This window comes from Equus quagga, chromosome 10, assembly GCF_021613505.1.
Source record: "Equus quagga isolate Etosha38 chromosome 10, UCLA_HA_Equagga_1.0, whole genome shotgun sequence".
In the NCBI taxonomy this organism is placed as follows: Eukaryota; Metazoa; Chordata; class Mammalia; order Perissodactyla; family Equidae; genus Equus; species Equus quagga.
The window spans coordinates 80689411-80707732 of record NC_060276.1 but is presented as its reverse complement, the minus strand read 5'-3'; the positions used below and the strand labels follow the sequence as shown (position 1 = coordinate 80707732).

General features: G+C 46.6%; 1 protein-coding gene across 4 annotated transcripts in view; it reads left to right on the top strand.

Moving 5' to 3' along the window:
• Positions 1 to 18247, top strand: part of PFKFB1 (6-phosphofructo-2-kinase/fructose-2,6-biphosphatase 1) — a 74554-nt gene extending 56307 nt beyond the window's left edge. For all 4 annotated transcript variants that reach the window (XM_046672525.1, XM_046672523.1, XM_046672526.1 and 1 more), the window contains 7 exons: positions 2743 to 2950; positions 5780 to 5926; positions 9787 to 9891; positions 12995 to 13124; positions 15792 to 15854; positions 16718 to 16782; positions 17099 to 18247. In XM_046672525.1, coding sequence (XP_046528481.1) covers positions 2743 to 2950; positions 5780 to 5926; positions 9787 to 9891; positions 12995 to 13124; positions 15792 to 15854; positions 16718 to 16782; positions 17099 to 17158 — 778 coding nt within the window. In that variant the 3' untranslated portion in view covers positions 17159 to 18247. The remainder of the gene's footprint in view (positions 1 to 2742; positions 2951 to 5779; positions 5927 to 9786; positions 9892 to 12994; positions 13125 to 15791; positions 15855 to 16717; positions 16783 to 17098) is intronic.
• The last annotated feature ends 75 nt before the right edge of the window (positions 18248 to 18322 follow it).

Below are 18322 nucleotides of genomic sequence, written 5' to 3'. Positions count from 1 at the left end.
AAAGAACAGCATTGAGAAAGCCCCCAGCCTTCAGTCTAGACTCCTGCAGGTGCTCAATTAGTGTTTGATGAATCAATTTGGCCCTGAAGACAACTGATTCTGAAGGTTGGCTTTATTTAATCACTTTTTCATCAACAGACGTTAACAGTCCATACATCGGGGCCCAGCCCTAAGCTGTGCCCTAGGAACCCAAGCAGGCAAGGGCTGTTCCTGCTCTGATAGAATACTCACTTGGTTGAGGAAGACAGTGAGTATGCAGTTGATCATAATTGTGGGGATGGTAAACCAAGTGGGCTGGAGGAACACAGAGGAGGGAACCCAGCCCAGCTTGGAGGAAGAGGTCTGGAAGAGCAGATTTACCCAGTAGGTAGACTAGACATGTGTTCAGCGTACCAGCAAGTAGAGGCTACCAAAAATAAGAAGAAAATAATCTTGGAAGCTTTTAATATTTTGTATTTCAAAAACAGGATTAAGAAGTCAAAATTTAAAAAAATAAAATCATGGGGCCGGCCCTGTGGCCGAGTGGTTAAGTTCATGCACTCCGCTTCGGCGGCCCAGGGTTTCACTGGTTTGGATCCTGGACGTGGACATGGCACCGCTTGTTGGGCCATGCTGTGGCAGCATCCCACATGCCACAACTAGAGGGGCCCACAACTAAAAATACACAACTATGTATCAGGGGGCTTTGGGGAGAAAAAAGGAAAAATAAAATCTTAAAAAAAAAATAAAATCAGAACCTGGTAAAACCTCCTCATATTATAATATAGTTTATAATTTTTATTTTGAATTCCACTTGGTTGGGGGGGGGCATTAGCTACTATAATACTGGTGGCACAAAACACCTCTAAATGACTTCATATGATTCTGGGCTCAAAGAAGACTTCCTAGAGAGAGTGAATGTACTGCCTCTTGAAGGATGGATGCATAGGAGCTCAACTTTGGAAATCAGACAAGGAACGTCTTTTCAAGCAAAGAGAACAGCACTTTGTAATGGCCTAGTTAAATTTGAATAAAAGTAGAAGAGTACAGAGAATATTCCAGCAAAAGCATGAAGGCTAGAACGAAACAGAGAAGTTATGAGCATAGGCATGGGACAGTAAGACGAGGCCAAGTGGGTCAGTGTGTGAAGACACCTAGAATGTCAGACTAAACTGAGGAATTTGGAAGTTCTCCTAGAGCCACCCAGGACCTAGTGTCAGGAACAGACAGTAACCAGGAAACAAGGCTACCTCAGATATTTTCTACCCCTAGGGTCTGAGAATCCTACACAAGATGGTTGGAGAGGATGACCTTAGGCAAATCACTTCCTCTCACTGTTTCAGTTTTCTCACCTGTAAAAGAGAGAGAATGATCTCTGCTTCCTAGGATAGTTATGAGGATTCATGTACTTTAAAGTCCCCACTCGCCGCCATCTGCACAAATAATGCTCAGCAAGTGCAAGTGCCGTATGGGAACCATTAGACATGGATGACAGGGCTGGGAATGATAAGTATGGTGCAGATAGAAAGGCTTTCTCTAGTAAGAGCAGAGGAGAGGCTTTCTGAAACCAAACCCATCAACCACTGCCTTACCTGCCTTGGGTTAGTGCAGCTGTTTCCATTCACTTGGTTTTGTTACTGTGTACCCAGGGTTGCTGATGTGTCACCCCATTGCCCCAGACTTCCCCTCCTCTTCCCAGGGATTACCCTGATCTCCCTACAATCCAACAACTAAAGGATTAATGCCTGACATAGCAGGACCTCGGAAGTCTTGCTCCATGGTTCTAGTCTTCTGATTAGTCAGTGTCCCCCATTCCCAGCTCCTTTGCAGACGTGTTGTTGAATAAGTTTGATTATCACTCTGTGTATAGTTATTAGTTCATGATAGAGCACAGAATTGAGGGGATAACATAGAGGCTTCAAGCAAGAACCACAAGTTCCCCAATGATGCTGCGGACCACCTCTGTATCCCCATGCCCCTGTACTTGGCACATCTTAGATTGAGTGACTATTTGTGGAGTGGGTGTTGAGCATTGATAATGTGTTTCTAAGTATATGTTTTTGACTGGTCTAAGAGCTCCCAAAGGGCAGATGCTGAGTTCCCACCCAAAGCACAATACTTAGAACAGAGAAGCATGTATTTTTTGACTGCATGGCAGATAGGGAAAGAACCTAACCCACTCTCCTTTCTGAGTGAGAAGAGAGACGTACAAACACAAGCGCACACAATCTGGTAGCTGCCTGTGGAGTGTCAAGCACAATATATCATAGCAGAGGCTCAAAGAACACAGGGGTAGGCTTGAGATTTGAAAGGGTGAGGAAGTGGACAAGTCAGAAGCTGACAGTGAGATGTTGGAGGAAGCCAGGGACACAGAGGATTACTGCTTCTCTGAGTATGTCAGGAGTGTGAACCACAAAGGAGAGAACCCCTGATGCCTGGAGTGTCATAAGTGAAGATGAAGAGACAGTCTGGCTCAAGCTGAGATTGAGCAATGGAGAGAGAGGGAGACGGTAGCAGGCAGTGAGCTCCTCAGGGTGGCCAGGAACCAAGTCTCTAGAACTTCTTCTAGGTTTTAGAAGGTTCTCTAGTCTTCTAGGTATCTAGAACAGAGAAAGCCCTGGTATCTTGTTAGAGGGAAGATAGGTGAGGGCTGGACTGTGGAGGAGGTTTGAAAGCAGGGGGTGTGGTTGGGGCATTCTCTTGGGATTAGCCTCTCCACCTTTAGCCCCTGAGCTGCCCTTGCTCCTGCTTGGGCCGGCCCAGCCACCTATCCTACATCAAGATCTTCGACGTGGGCACACGCTACATGGTGAATCGAGTGCAGGATCACATCCAGAGTCGCACAGTCTACTATCTCATGAACATCCACGTCACACCCCGCTCCATCTACCTATGCCGGCACGGTGAGAGTGAACTCAACCTCAGAGGCCGCATTGGAGGTGACTCTGGCCTCTCAGCTCGAGGCAAGCAGGTAGGGAGGGTCCCATGTACCCAGAGGTGTTGGTGGAGCTGGCCCAGGTGGGCCGCAGTTGGCTGGGTGGCCACTGCATGGGCCCTGCGGATGGGGGGACTCACCAAAAGGGTAAGAGCAGGTTCTGGTCACGCCTGCTCTTCCACCCCATCAGCCACTCAGTCTTAGCCTGTCCTTGAATGGCTCCCGTGTGCCAACAGCATCTCCAAGTCTGATAACTTGGTCCTGGCACTCCAGGCCTGCCCAGATCTGGCTGCCCCTTCAGCTGCATTATAGTGAGCACCCTTCGCCCGTGCCTGACTGGTCCCCTCATCTTTCTCACAACTCTGTGCCTTTGCTTGCGCGGTTTCCCGCACCTAGGCTGGCCTCCTCTGTCAGCTGGTGGGCAACACTTGCACAGACAGCTGCCCTGAGGCACCCCACCCTTGACTCCACCATTTCCTCCCTTACTCAGGGCTGATGCTACACCCCCCAACCCCGACTGCAGGTCATCATGGTGTCAGCACTCGTCCCCCAGCAGTTGCGGCTTCTTTCCTGCCCCCCTCCCCACACCTTTCAGGGGCCCAGCTCCTCCTGCTCCACGGTCTGGTCCAGGAAGCCTTCCCCTGTCCTCTCCTGCCCTCCCAGGCAGGTCATCATACCCTGGGCTCCATCTCTCCCAGTTCTGGTCCCTCTCTGACTCTATGGCATGGGTCTCTTCTCTTCAGCCAAACATAGTAACCTGCACATTGTGGGTCCTGGCTAAACAAAGGGACACATTTTCCCCTGTGTTTGGCCCTGTGCCTGGGCTTGTTAGTACAGGTATTGTTCTTTCTGGGAGGATGGCTTGCAGTGAGACAAGTGGGAAATGGGGTGCAGGCGGGAAGGAGTACCCTCATTTATTGGACATCTGTGCACAGTCATGGCACCATCTGCTTCCATGTGTGTGGCCTCATTTAATCTTCACAATAGCTCTGAGGGGTGGGTATTACCGTCACCAATTTATGGATGGGGAAGCTGAGGCCAAGACAGGAGGAGAAGGTGGCCCCAGGTCACACAGCCGGTAAAGGACAGAGCCAGGACTGAAAACCAGGCCTTCCTGATGCCCCTCAGCATCCCCCACTGCGGAGGTGGTGGAGTTCCAGGCAAGGCAGCCCGCTGGAAGGCCCGGTTCTTGTGGCTCCCTTTCTGTTACCTTCAGACTGGCAGCCTGCTCTCGGGGTGGACTCTGACCTCTGACTTCCACTTCTCTTGCTCCTCAGAGCATGGTCAGAGGCCGCTGGAGGTGTGACCCCCTCCCCATGGCACCACCTGCAGCCAGGGGTCTCCCCGTTGGGGCTGGTCACAGCCCTGCCCGCACAGCTCAGTGGCCAGTTTGAAAATGTGGCCATCTCCACATGGCAGGCCTCCCTTGCACACAAATGTGCACATTTACACACTCATGCCTGGCCCCAACCTTCACACTCATGAGCACAGTGCAACACGCATGGTTTACAAAGCACTTTCCCACTGACTGTAACCCACAATCAATCAAAATAGCTCTCACCTACTTTGTGCCAGGGAGCACTCTGGGTGCTCTCCATCCGCTATCTAACGTGACATTCAGAGAGACCAGGCTGGGTGAGCTAATGCTGTTCGCATCTTACAGGCAGGAGATGGGGCCAGAGAGGGGCAAGGGCTTGTCCCGGGATACAGAGGGACCATGTAAAGGAGCTGGGGCAGTTTAACCCCTCTTGCCTACCTCTTAGTCAAGGGCTCCTTCCACCAGAGCACTCGCGCTCATCATAACTGGTGCTCACACTGACTGCTGACTCATAATCCATAATTAGAATGTGTGTATGAAATGTCTGTGTTTGTACATAAAATAGCGTGCCTGTATCTACACATTTGTGCAGATATTCCTCACACACCATCTGTGGTAAATAACATGGCTCTATGTAGAAGAAGAGCAAATCACTTGCTCATCCTCCAGCCTTTTCTGGCTCCTCTTAGCACTGTCATTGTTTCCCTCACTGGTCTGGCTGTGTCTTGAGAACAGGCCACCTCAGTATCCAGCATATGGCCATACACACTCTGTACATTTTTGAATGCCCTTAGAACCTGGGTACCAGGACCCCTGCTCAAGCAATGAGAATTCATAGGGTCAAAGAGAAATGTCCCCCAAATCCCACCCCCTCACTTCTAGATCACACTCTCAATACTCAGAACCCTAGGGTTCCCTGCCCTTGTGACCTGGAGTCTGCTTCCAGTGTCTGTATGGGCTTATCCCCAGAGTCTGTCCACCTGAGAGCAGGCCACATCACAGGGGTTCACTCCTAGAAGAAAGGGTGGCCAAGAGGTCACTGTTTGTGGATCATGGGGGTCTGTAGAGATATGGTATGGACAGAACTTAGTCATGTGATTACATTATCCACAAACATGTACTCAAGGCACCTCGGAGTGCAGGATGGGGGCAGAAAAGGGAAGAGAATGGAGGTGGACTATGGGTGGAGTGCCTCCGTTTGTACTCTTGTCCCAAGCTCCATAATGTTAGAGGTGGGCTGTTTGAATGAATGAATAACCAAATAAGAGGTTCAGTGAGCAAGCAATAATACACACACACACACACACACACACAGGGGCAAACATATACACATATAAACACACATACTCTTTTCTATTACCTTGATCTTTAGTCAGATGGGCAAGAGTATGACTTTTCATAAATTGGAAACATTTAAACCCTGCACTCTTGTTTGTTCATCATCGTTCCACCATTTGTAGCAGATCTGAGCTTGTTCTCATGGCCACCCTGTCTTGTTTTATCTCTCTTTCTCCCCTCCTCTCATCCTTTGCACTCCTACTCTCCAGTATGCCTATGCCCTGGCCAATTTCATTCAGTCCCAGGGCATCAGCTCTCTGAAGGTGTGGACCAGCCACATGAAGAGGACTATCCAGACAGCTGAGGCCTTGGGTGTCCCCTATGAGCAGTGGAAGGCCCTGAATGAGATTGATGCGGTGAGATGGAGGGGGATGGATTTCCTGGTGGGTGGTGGGACTTGACCCTGGGCTTGTTGTCTTGCTTGCCTCTGCTCTGGTTCCTATGGGGAACCTAATCAATTCAACAAACGTTTCTCAACAACCAGCTCTGTACCAGATACTATTCTGTGGCTTTGGGATCTAGTGAAGGCCAGAACAGACAAGGTCTCTGCCCTCATGGAACCCAAAGGCAGACAGTAAATGAGACATTGCATCTCATGTGACAAAGTGTTGTGATGGGGAAAGTACAAGGGACTATAGAGGCTCAGAAGGTGAGGGTGCTCCTGGCAAGACTTTGTGGTGGGAGGTTTATCTGGAAAGTTTTCTGGATGAAGCTGGAGATTAGATAAGAAGCAGGCAAAATGGACTTGAAGTGAGGGAATAAATTTAGTTCCAAGAACAGGGAAAAGCTCATACGAAGGCCCAGAGGTAACAAGAGAGCATGGCATGTTCAGGGAACTGAGGCAAGAGTAGCAGACAGGCTGAGACAGTGATTGTGAGGTCTAGAGAAAAGGGAGATGAGGTTGGAAAGGAAGGCAGCTCATAGGACTTTATAGTTCATGTTGAAGGATTTGGATGCTGCCTTAAAAATCAGAAGCCGCTGGGGCTGGCCCCATGGCTGAGTGGTTAAGTTTGCGTGCTCCGCTTCGGCGGCCCAGGGTTTTGCTGCTTTGGATCCTGGGCACAGACATGGCACTGCTCGTCTGGCCACTTTGAGGCGGTGTCCCGCATGCTACAATTAGAAGGACCCACAACTAAAATATACAACTAAGTACTGGGGGGGACTTGGGGAGAAAAAGCAGGAAAAAAAAAAGATTGGCAACAGTTGTTAGCTCAGGTGCCAATCTTAAAAAAAAAATCAGAAGCCACTGATGTGGTCTAAGTTAAGAAGGAGTGGCCTGAATGTGATTAACATTTATTTTTTAAAGATTTAAAGTGGGACACTGCTTGATGAGTGGTGCTAGGTCCGCGCCCAGGATCCAAACCGGCAAAACACTGGGCCACCAAAGCAGAGCACACGAACTTAACCACTTGGCCACGGGCCCGCCCCCCACCCCCCCCCACACACTTTTTTTAAAAAAAGACCATTCTGGCCATGTGTGAAGACTAGGTGGGAAGAGGGTCATAATGGGCATGTAGACCAGTGTGGAGATGGCTGCATTAGTCCAAGCAGGATGTGAGGGTGTGATGGACCAGAGCAGTTACATTGGAGATGGAACAAAGAAGGACTTGGAGAATATTTCATCTGTCCCTCATGACATGGTGGTCTCTTTTCAGGATCAGGTTTTCCCATGAGTTCTTTGAGAAGGCATTGTTTCCTCTCCATTGTCTCATCTGCACTATAGGTACACTGACATCAGTAGCAGCCCACAGGTTGTGATTGTTAGACTCCAAAGTAAAAGCTTCACCACAGGTGTAGATAACTTGCGTATAGGTAGGTTAACTTGCTTGCTAGATATACTTCTATAAATACAGAGAAGTATGTGTGTGTGTACATACATACATATGTACTTAACTACCTTTTTAGAAAAGGGATATACAGCATTGTTCTACATGTCACATATATGTTTCCTATAAAATACACGCAAGCAAATATGTAAACTCTTCATCATAAGAGTTCAGTTACTGTTTTTTTCTGGCCCACATGTGGTTTAAACATTTATTGGTTACCTACTTTGTTCAGGCTCTGGGGTGGTGCTAGAGATGGAGATTGGTTCCCGTCTTCAGTGAATTTTCAGGCTAACCAGCATAAAGGAATACAAAACAGCGTGTGCGACACAGGCTCTGATAGGCTAGACTGTGCACACACAGATGTTGATGCAGGGCATCTGACACAGCCATGATCTGCCAGAAGGAAATGATGCCTAGCTGAAGCCTAAGGGTTGAGGAACAGTGAGCCAGGTAGAGAGGATCAGAAATGGTATGTCAGGCTGAGAGGGCAGCATAAGCAAAGAGAGTATTGTATATTTGTAGAACTGCTAAGGTTGTAGCAGTGGACATGGAGAGGGAGGAAAAAGGAATCGATTTGAGAGAAATTTAGGAGGTGGAATCTCAGGAATCAGCTATGAGGGGGTAGATGAGGAAGAAGCAAGAATTTAGAGTGATGCCTAAGTTTCTGGTTTATTTTTCATGATCAATAATATACTAATAATTAGGTCCATTGACTAAGTCTTTAAAAGGTGCCTTGTACATCCTGTACTAGTTTGTTCTACATATATTATCTCTAATATTAAAAACACTCTTATGAGGTAGTTTGTAATTTTGTGAGGTAGTTGTGATTCTCCTCATTTTGCAGATGAGGAAAATAAAATTCAAAGAAGTTAGGCAATTTGCCTTAAGTCAGTAAGGAGTCAGTAGCCATTTCCACAGACAACAGGCCCCCAGAATGCCTCAGAAGAGAAAGTCAAAGCCAATCTGGAAAGAACTTATGTATCCAGTAGGACGCACTTTCTCCCATGGGCAGCGTCAGTTGGAGATGTTTGACACTGCAGAGCCGTTTTTGGGCTGGGGCAATGGTGAACCTCACCCCTAAGGGAAGCCTGGTAGATGGCTCAAAAGACAACAACCAGAGCCTGCTGCTCCCCCTAAAGGAACGTCTAATTGGAATCCACACAACCAGAAGGAAGTTGTATAAACACAACATCACATCTCATCCCTGCCAGCAGCCACCTCACTTATGGGGATTTCTCAGTGGACATGGGAAGCTCTCATGTCCTCCCAAGGAACTCATTCTCTGAGCCCTCAATTCCTTCTTTAGGTGAAAAGAGTGTAGCTCACAAAGGCCCACTCTGAAACCGTTAGGAATTTACTAATTCTTGCCTTCTGAGATGTTTGTGGATGCCTGTTTCTTTATCTGCCAGGGGTCCTGGAGCAAAGCAGGGGCAGAAGGGTTGGAAAATGATATAAAATGGGACAGCACTGCCGAGGATGTGCACACACATATGCACTTGCATACACAGTCACAGACACCCACTACAAGTATGCTTACACTCGCAGACTTCATGGACACATGGACCCACTAGTCAGACACAGGCTCCCTCTCAAACACATCTACCAATCACATCCACATGATACACACATACACACTTACAGACAGACAGACCAGAGATACATAAGGACACACTCACCATAGACACACATGCAGTTTTTGCATATATCTACATCACATGGACACAGAGAGGAATACCACGGACATGCATGCAGACACATAGCCCTAAGCATATTACCACAAATTCACACAGACCTCAGACATAGGCACACAGATACTCACATATACACTAGAGACATAGTCAGGAATATGCACACCCACAGATAGACATGCCACAGACACACTAAGACCCACATAGAGAGACAAACCACAGAGATACCCGCATGGGCACATCCTCAGATGCTCAGACACCCTGTACACACACACTCACACAAACACACTACATACGCCTAGACAAATACACAAATACAAGGCACAGATCTTTAAACATACCATAGGTACACATCTTATGATGTGTACCCACATACATGCAAACACAGTCACAAACCCTTAAACCCACATATTTATAAAAATACTTATATGTACAATGTACATCTACAAACCTATTGGGATAATCATAGAGAAACAGCACAGATACCCACTATACATTCAGCTTGAACACGCCTGTACACATTCACTCACTCTCACATACACACAGTCACACGCTTCATGCACACAAACACATACAGACTCAGGCAACAGGCATAAACCTAGGGCTGTGTTCACAGGAAACCAGGTGCTCATGTGCTACTGTTCCACAATCATTGGCCTCAGAACTATGATAACTTTTGTTCCCAAATGATTTTCTCAGGGTGTCTGTGAGGAAATGACCTATGAAGAAATTCAGGAACACTATCCTGAAGAATTTGCACTACGAGACCAAGATAAATATCGCTACCGCTATCCCAAGGGAGAGGTAAGGTTTGGAGGGGTGGCCCGCCTCCTAAGACTCCTCCCCAGTATCTCCATTCCAATCTCCAGGATTCCATAGTTTCCTAGACAGCTTTAGAAACAGGGTAAAGCATATTTTGCAGCAGCTGCCATCCCACAAGGAACATGATTATCTGGCCCTTGGCTGTCTCAGATTCATGGCTATAAGCAACAGATTCCTCTTTTTTTAAAAGATGCATACTTGCGTGCTTGTTTCCTTTGTTTCCGGAAGGGCTTACTTTATTCTAGACTTTGTCTCTGGTATCCTCTCACTAAAGGCACTTAAAATAGTTCAACATACTCAAATTTCCTGATGTTTTATTTCCAAATTGTCTAAAGCTCCAGCCTCTCTGGGCAGTACGTTGGAGTTCCAAGCCTCAATGACTAATAGTTTAACCAACTTCTTCGCCACCACATGAACAAGGCCATCAGTTCCCTATCCCCATATGAGGTGAAGCCTCATTGCTTTCAACCCAACCTCTATTTAGTCAGTTCCACATTTTAGAGTATTTATTAGTCACGCTCCATTTCTGATACAAATTCCTGGGAATAATTGACAGAAAAGCAGGACATCAAGGAAGATAAAACAACAGCTATCTTGTGTTACAAAGCACTTTCACATTTTTGTCTTCATCCTCAGAATGACATTATAAAGTCAGTCTGAATTTGCTTTCATTTTCCTTTGTATATTTTGAGGCTATGTTATTAGAGAGATACAAATTTAAAGCAATTATATCTTCTTAGTGAATTGTATATTTTGTTATTACGTAGTGAGCAAACCTCTTTTCCCCTAATACTGCTTTTGCCCAAACGTGTACTTTTTCTTATATTAATATAGCTATACAACATTTCTTCTGGTTAGTATTTGCCTAGTTCATCTTTATCTGCCCATTTACATTCAACTGCTCTGTGTATTTTTGTTTTGTGTCTCTTGTAAACAGCCTATAGTTGGCTTTTGTTGTTTTCAATACAAACTGAAAATATATGTCCTTTGAATGGGTAAACTTGATATATTTATTGTAATTGCTGATTTATTTGAGCTTATTTCTTTTCTCTTGTTTTGAGCTCTCTATGCCTAATTTCTTTTTCTCTTTTCCTTCCTTCTTTAGAATTTATAGAGTTTGACATCTATATTTGAGCTATGTACTCTGTTTCTTTTTTAGAGGTTACTCTTAACATTTTAATATGCATGATTAACAAAATCTAAAATCAATATCTCTACCCTCGCCCTAAAACAATTTAAGAACTTTAAAACTCTGGTCATTTTCCCCTTACATGTTGATTGTTGTTTTATATTTTAGTTCAACCTTGTGTTTTAATCCCCAAATACATTTTTATTGCTATTATTAAACTTATTATTGTATACACTCAGTGTTTATTTAGATTTAACCATATCTTTGCCAATTCCTTTGATCATTCTTTCTCCTTGTATCTCAGGTTTTCCTTCTGAGTTCAATTTCCATCTTCCTTTACAAGTTTCTTTAGTGAGGATCTGTTGGTAGTAAACTCACCTTTCTTTTTGTCTAAAAGTTTCTTGAGGGGGCTCAGTCCTAGATGATACTTGGCTTGGTATAAAACTCTAGGTTGACAGTTTTTTCTCTCAGCACTTTGAAGATATTACCCCCACTGTCTTCTGGCTTCTAATGTGGCTAAGTCTCCTGTCTAATTGCTGTTTCTTTTCTCTCTGACTGATTTTAAGGTCTTTGTATCTTTATTGCTTTTAAGGTCCACTCTGATACGTCTAAATATTAATTTCATTTCATTTGTCTTGACTGGGATTAGCTGGGTTTCCTGAATCTGAGGATTGGGATTCTTCATCAATTTTACAAAACTCTGAGACATTATATCTTTATTCTTCTCTCACATTCTGTCTGTTATCTTCTTCTGGAAATACAATTGGATGTGTTTTAATCCTGTCTCTATCCTTTATGTCTCCTAACTTCTTCTTATTTTCAATCTCTTTGCTGCATTCTGAGTAATTTCTTCGGCTCTATCTTCCAAATTGCTATTTCTTAAATTGTATCTAATCTGCTATTTATTCTGTCCATTGGGTTTTCAATTTTAATGAATATATTTTTTTGTTTCTAGAAAATTTTAGTTCTTTTTCAAATCTACATCATATATTTGATAGCATCTTGTCTCTTCATTACATTTTTTATTCCATGCTTTATTTCTTTAAAAATTTCAAGTATGTTTATTTTATATTGTGGATCCTTTATTTTAAGTTTTTAGGATTCTCCTCTTGTTGTTTCTGCTTATTTTCACTCATGGTAGTTTATTTTCCTTGCATGTTATGTGAGCTTCAGTGTGGCAAAAATTTATCTGTGAGAATTCCATGTAGCCTGAGTTGAGAGAATTTCTATTTGCTTCTTCCAGACACTACTGGGAACTAATGACTTGAAATCAATTTTTATTAAACTCTCAGGCTTGTAGTTATACATTCTTACAGGAGGCTTTTCCTATTTTTTTTCCACCAAGAGTCAAGCAGAGACAGATACATGTTCTTATTATTTCCCTTTGCCTGTGGATATGCTTTTTTCTAACCTACACTTTTACTGATGATGTAACCCTTTGATGATCTCAGATTTATGTGAGACTCTCAGTCTCAACTCGCTACTTTGTACACACCTAAAGCCTTGTCTCCTGTCTCTATAAAGTTTCAAAAACTCAAGCCTCTTGGATACTGTGATTGGCAAATGTCCTCAGGGAAGTTGTGGCTTCTACATCCACAGATTACTCTTTTTTTCCAAGTTGTTCTCCATTTTGGAACCTTATATTTATAATGTTCCATTCATCTTCTTGAAAGGTCAGCAGTACAGACATTTATTTTATATACCTTTTCTAGGAATTTTTTTTAGTGGGAAGTTTTATTATTGCTATTGTTATCTAGTCCACTATATTGATTGACCCCATTTAATAGATGAGAAACTAAGACCCAAAAAAGAAAGTGTGTTGCCCAAGGTCATACTTCTGAGTCAACAACTGAACTGGTGCCAGAATGAAATTTTCCTGATTCCCAGCCTAGAATTCTCCTCTGGGCAAATGTGCCTCATCTCCCTTTCTTACCCAAGCATTTCTCTCACTTTTAGTCCTATGAGGATCTGGTTCAGCGTCTGGAGCCAGTTATAATGGAGCTAGAACGGCAGGAAAATGTACTGGTGATCTGCCACCAGGCTGTCATGCGGTGCCTCCTGGCCTACTTCCTGGATAAGAGTTCAGGTACCACTCTCCTCTCTGTTCCTGTTGTGGGGCACTGGATGTGATTTAAGATCTTGACACAAGCAATTGGTGGTCTATATCTTAGTAGCTGAGAGCACAGTATCTAGAACAAGGATTCCTGAGTTCCAGTTCTTGCTCTGTCACATACAAGGTTGGGAAATTGCTTTAACCTCTCTGGCCTCAGTTTCCTCATCTGTAAAATGGGGAGAATAGTGCTAAAGTTTAAATTCAACATGTGTAAAGAGCTTAGAACAGTTCAGCACACATAGTATGGGCTATATAAGTGTTAGCCACTGTTATTAGTATTAGTATTTATTCTGAGCTAATGTTTACAAAGCCGACCTTAACAGTCTGCCTCAACCTGAAAAAGCTGAGCCAGTATTTCTCCGAAGCGTGCAGTCACCAGATGGTAATGGGACCTTTCATGGCCTCGTGATCCTAATTATAGATTTCTGTCTTTGCTGTAGGGATTATTTCCCCAAGATAGTGATGTTTCCATTTAAAATTTTTTAAATGGTAATTTCTTTTTGTAAAAAAATCTAGATGTAATTTACAGAGTATCTATATACTAACTACATATGCTGAACCACATACTAGGGCAGGTGGCCTGGCAAGGGACTGCTGTGTCACCTTGAGGTGCGAGAGTCCCTTTCTGATGTGGACGCTGAAGCGTTGGCGTCTCCGGGAGACTGTGAGGGTGTGTGAGGACAGTGCGAAGTCATATGTGAAGGGGACAATATCCTGCAGACTTGGATCTGTTGTACAATGCTGGTTTCAAAAAAGAAAAAAGAGCACTTGTAACATGGACTCATCCAGATTTGGGACCCAGGGAACTCGAGACCTTGACATTGGACAAGTCATTCCCTCTGCCTGGTCCTGAGCCTCCTCACTGCGAAAAGGTGCTGGGGGTTGGGCTGGGGTCCTCGCTGCATTTCTGATACCGTCCGCGTCTCTACTGCACGATGCTGTCTTTCTTGAAACTGCGAGGTGGGCCCTGTAACCCCAACTGAGCAGATGAGGAAATGGAGGTTCTCAGAGGTGAAGCGACCTCCCCAAGGTCACGGGGCTCAGAGGGGCAGTGAGAGGCGTTGATCTCAGGTGCATTTCAGAGGCCCTCCCCTCTCAGACACACCTGGGCTGCGTGGGGGGCACATGCACCTCCCGTTTGCACACTGCTTTACCCACGTCTTACCCGCTTTCGTGCACAGGCCACTCCAGCTGCTCACAGCTGCCCGGGGAACAGGGCCAGGCAGGGCTGGGCATTTGCTCCTACTCCTGTTACTCGGGTGAGGAAACTGAGGCCCAGAGAGATGATGTGACTAAGAATACAGACCCACAGGGCCCCCTCCGAGTACATCTAGTCCAATCCTGTGCTGCGAGAGATGGGAGCACTGAGGGCCAGAGAGTAAAAGGCGGGGCCTAGGTCACTTGTCCAGGTGGTGGCAGAGATGGGCCAGAGACCTCAGGCGAGTCGCTTCCCTTCTCTGAGTGTTCCATCACGTGTGCAGTGAGCAGCAGTAACCCCCGCAGGGTATCGGTGAGGATGGAAGGAAACGGTGCACCAAGAGCGCCAGGCCCAGGACCTGACCACGATGATGACAAAGACGAGGAGGAGGAGCAGGAGGGATGCCCAGGATACCGCCAAACCTGATGTCTCAGGAGCCTGGGAGAGTGGTGGCAGGTCCTAAAAGCCTAGGATAAGCCTCAGGGGCAGCGAAGCCGTGAGGGGTGGGGTTCTGGCTCAATGAAGGGAGATGAGGAGCTGTAGGGGCAGACTGGGTGGGCAGGAGGGTGGGCTTCTGCAGAGAGGGGTGACAGGTGGGTGTGTCGCCCCCACGACACCGTGAGGCCCTCGAAGGCAGTGGCAGCTGACTGCAGTGGGCAGAGCACACGTTTGACCTCAAAGGGTCCTGGGCTCAAGGACCAGCGCAGCCACTTTCTGGCTGTGTGGCTTACAACAAGGGTCTTGGAGCCTCAGTGTCCTTATCCATGGTACAGGCCTCTGAGAGGGTGCCACTCACCCCAGAGCTGTCTGGCTAATAACAACTAGGCCGGTACAAGAAATTGTACATGAATATTTAGAACCACTTTATGCATAATAGTCAATAACTAGAAACAAGTGAATCGAGGAATGCTTGTCCATCAACAAGCGTGAGAGGAGTCAGAGAGCGCAGGCCCGGGCTGGGGAGAAAGCTGTGGGAGCTGCCAAGGTGCAGGCACACCTCATCCAAGGGCCCTGGCGCATAGTAGGGTCTCAGAAAACACTTGCTGAGATGCAGTGTGGGCCTTTGTGGTCGGGGAGCCTGTGGAAGGCCCGAGGCTGGGGGCGGGAGGGAGGCCTGCCTCGGTGTCACGTCTGCCCTGTGAGTGAGGAGGCAGGCTGCCTCCTAGGTGACCAGACTAACCCCCTGGGGCACCCACAGTCTGCCTGCATTCCCCAGGGCCCTCCTCCCTTCCTGCTCCCAAGGCCACCTCTCTGCTCTCTTCCTCCCTGCCCACCTTGCTCTCAGCACTGCCCCCTGCAGAGTGCGGGGGAGTGGGCCCCTGGTGAGGAAGACCATGGGGAAGGAGAGATGGGCGGGGAGAGTGCTGCAAGCCTGGAGGCCTGGGGAGGTGGTGCCCTCCCCAGCACCCTGTCTCTGAAGGCTGCTTTCTCCTCCTTTCCAGATGAGCTGCCATATCTCAAGTGCCCTCTGCACACAGTGCTCAAACTCACACCTGTGGCTTATGGTGAGTGCCCCCTCCCCCATCTGGGGAAAGGAACATAGAGGCCATGAGCAAGCCTCCAGTGCCTACCATTTGCCCAGCAAAGACCTGGGGGAGTTTCTCTGGGTACGTAATTGGGTGTCCTGGTAGAGGTGGAACTGGTGGTAGTAAGATGAGAATGGGGAAGGATGAGGGTGACCTCTAAATCTGAAGCCTGGCCCCAACTTTCTTTGTCTCTACTAGAGCACTGAGCATAGAGTGGCAAGCTCTAGGAGGAGAGATCCCCAAAGGGGACCAGAGGAATAAGTGTAGGTTGGGGCCAAATTGAAGGAAGGGCTCAAAGACTAGCCTGGGCAGTTCAGACTCTCTCTTGGGCCATTGGTTCCTCAGAACTCCCTTCTGTCCTTCCACACCTCTGGTGTCGCCATTGTCCTCTAAATAAAGTTTACCTGGAACTGATCACCCTAAGGCAGTGGCCGCAGGACTCTTCCACCACTTCAGCACCTAACATAGCCCAGAGGATCCACAGGGCTCCATCATTATTATATAGATTAGTTTGCTATCTCACAGACCACAAGACTTGGGCGAGGCCCCAGAGATCATCTCTTCTCATCTCCTTCCCATTCCCGACTGAGCAACTGAGGCTCAGAGAACTCAGACTGTTAGGGGCAGAGCTGGCAGAACACCCCCTTGGCTCCCCTGAGACCTGGTGTCTACCCCACACATCACGCAGCTGGTCTAAATTCCCCTCCCTACAGGGAAGTCACAATCTGCACACAGTGTGGAGGGGAGTGTGGGTGGTGATGGGTGAGGGAGGAAATGACACCTCAGGGAAGACCTGGGCTTACCTTGGGGGCTTATGGATGGATGCGTTGTTCATTTCAAAGGCTGCAAAGTGGAGTCCATTTACCTGAACGTGGAGGCTGTAAACACACACCGGGAGAAGCCTGAGGTAGGTGAGGGACTCCGTGACCTAAGCTGGCACATGGTAAAAGCACCCTTCCCCACAGAAAGGCTGCTCCAGTCCCATAGAGCTTGGGTGTTGTGCACCAATAGGTAGAATAATCAGCACCCAGAAATGTGGAACTGGAGCCCAGACCCAAGCAAGGCACCATAGAGGTGCAGGGCTAGAGTAACCCCTGTTGAAAAGGCCTCAGACTGATTCCCCCGAGACTTGCCTGAGAAGCCGAGAGGGCAAGAGGCAGTGGAAGGGCTGGGGATCCACATTACTGCCTTCTTCCTATTAATCCTGGGCTTTCTCCTCTCAGAATGTGGACATCACCCGAGAACCTGAGGAAGCCCTGGACACTGTCCCTGACCACTACTGAGGCCTTTCCAAGAGTTAAACTGCCTCTCCTCACTGTCTTCTACCTTTAGGAGCTCCTATCCTTGCTCTTCTCCTACCCTGAGAAGACTCTAGACTTGGCCTCACTGGAAGAGCCCTGCTTCCAGTGAAGGGGCCCTCAGCAGCTCCAAAACAGGTTTCAATTTTTAGCTATAATCAAGGAGTGCAGTCTAGCTCTATATGAAAATTTTTCTTTCTTAATTCCTATTCTCTGATCAATAAAGACTTCTCTTACTGCCTACTTACTGATTCCTCCATTATCTCCCAATCCATCAGCACTCTTCCTCCTCATTGTTCTTCCATCCCTAGCCAGCTTGGATCCTATGTTCCATCTCTTTAGCCACTCTCCATACACCTACTATGAGCAGGTACCAGTGACCCAGTGGTGAAGAGACTCATACGCTTACTATCTTTGTTCCTTTGTCCTTCCATCATAACCACTCAGCAAGACCCAAACCTTGTCTAATCCACATCACCTTTTTTGTTTGCATCTGCTACAGAGGTGCTGATCACTGCTTGAAGTAAATCTACATTTATCTGTTTCCACAGCCACCCTTAAATCCTGTTCAAAGTCAGGGTCACTCTGTATTCTCTGGCATCCATCCCGTCCCACCTTCTCAGGGATGGGCTACTTCAGTCAATTCCTGACTATTCCATATCTGTCTCCTGCCCTCTATTAGCTTTTGCCCCCACAGTCTATGCAACACGCTCAGGTTTCTCTCTTCTATCTCAAGAAAACTCCCTTGTTCCCATGTCTACCTCTAGTTACCTTCCTTTCTATCCTCCGTTCTTACACAAACATCTCAAAATGAATCTCTTCTTACTGTCCAGAACCCGCCCTCACCTTCTGTTCAAGGCGTTCCCCTTCTATATCTTTGCTCAAGCTATTACCCCTTGTCTGCCATGCTTTCCCCTGGTCTCTATCCTATTGAAGTCATACTTGCCTTTTTAGCCTCAGGCTTGAGCCCACCTTCTGTAAAAAGCTATGCTGATATCTAGCTCTTCTATGAACCCAAAATGTCACTCGCAACAACCCAAGCACATTAAAAGACAGAAAAAAGCTCCAATTCATTTTGCAAATTTAATGTAACTCTGATACCAAAATACAACAGCACACAAAAAGCAAACAATAAAGCAGGATTGGCAA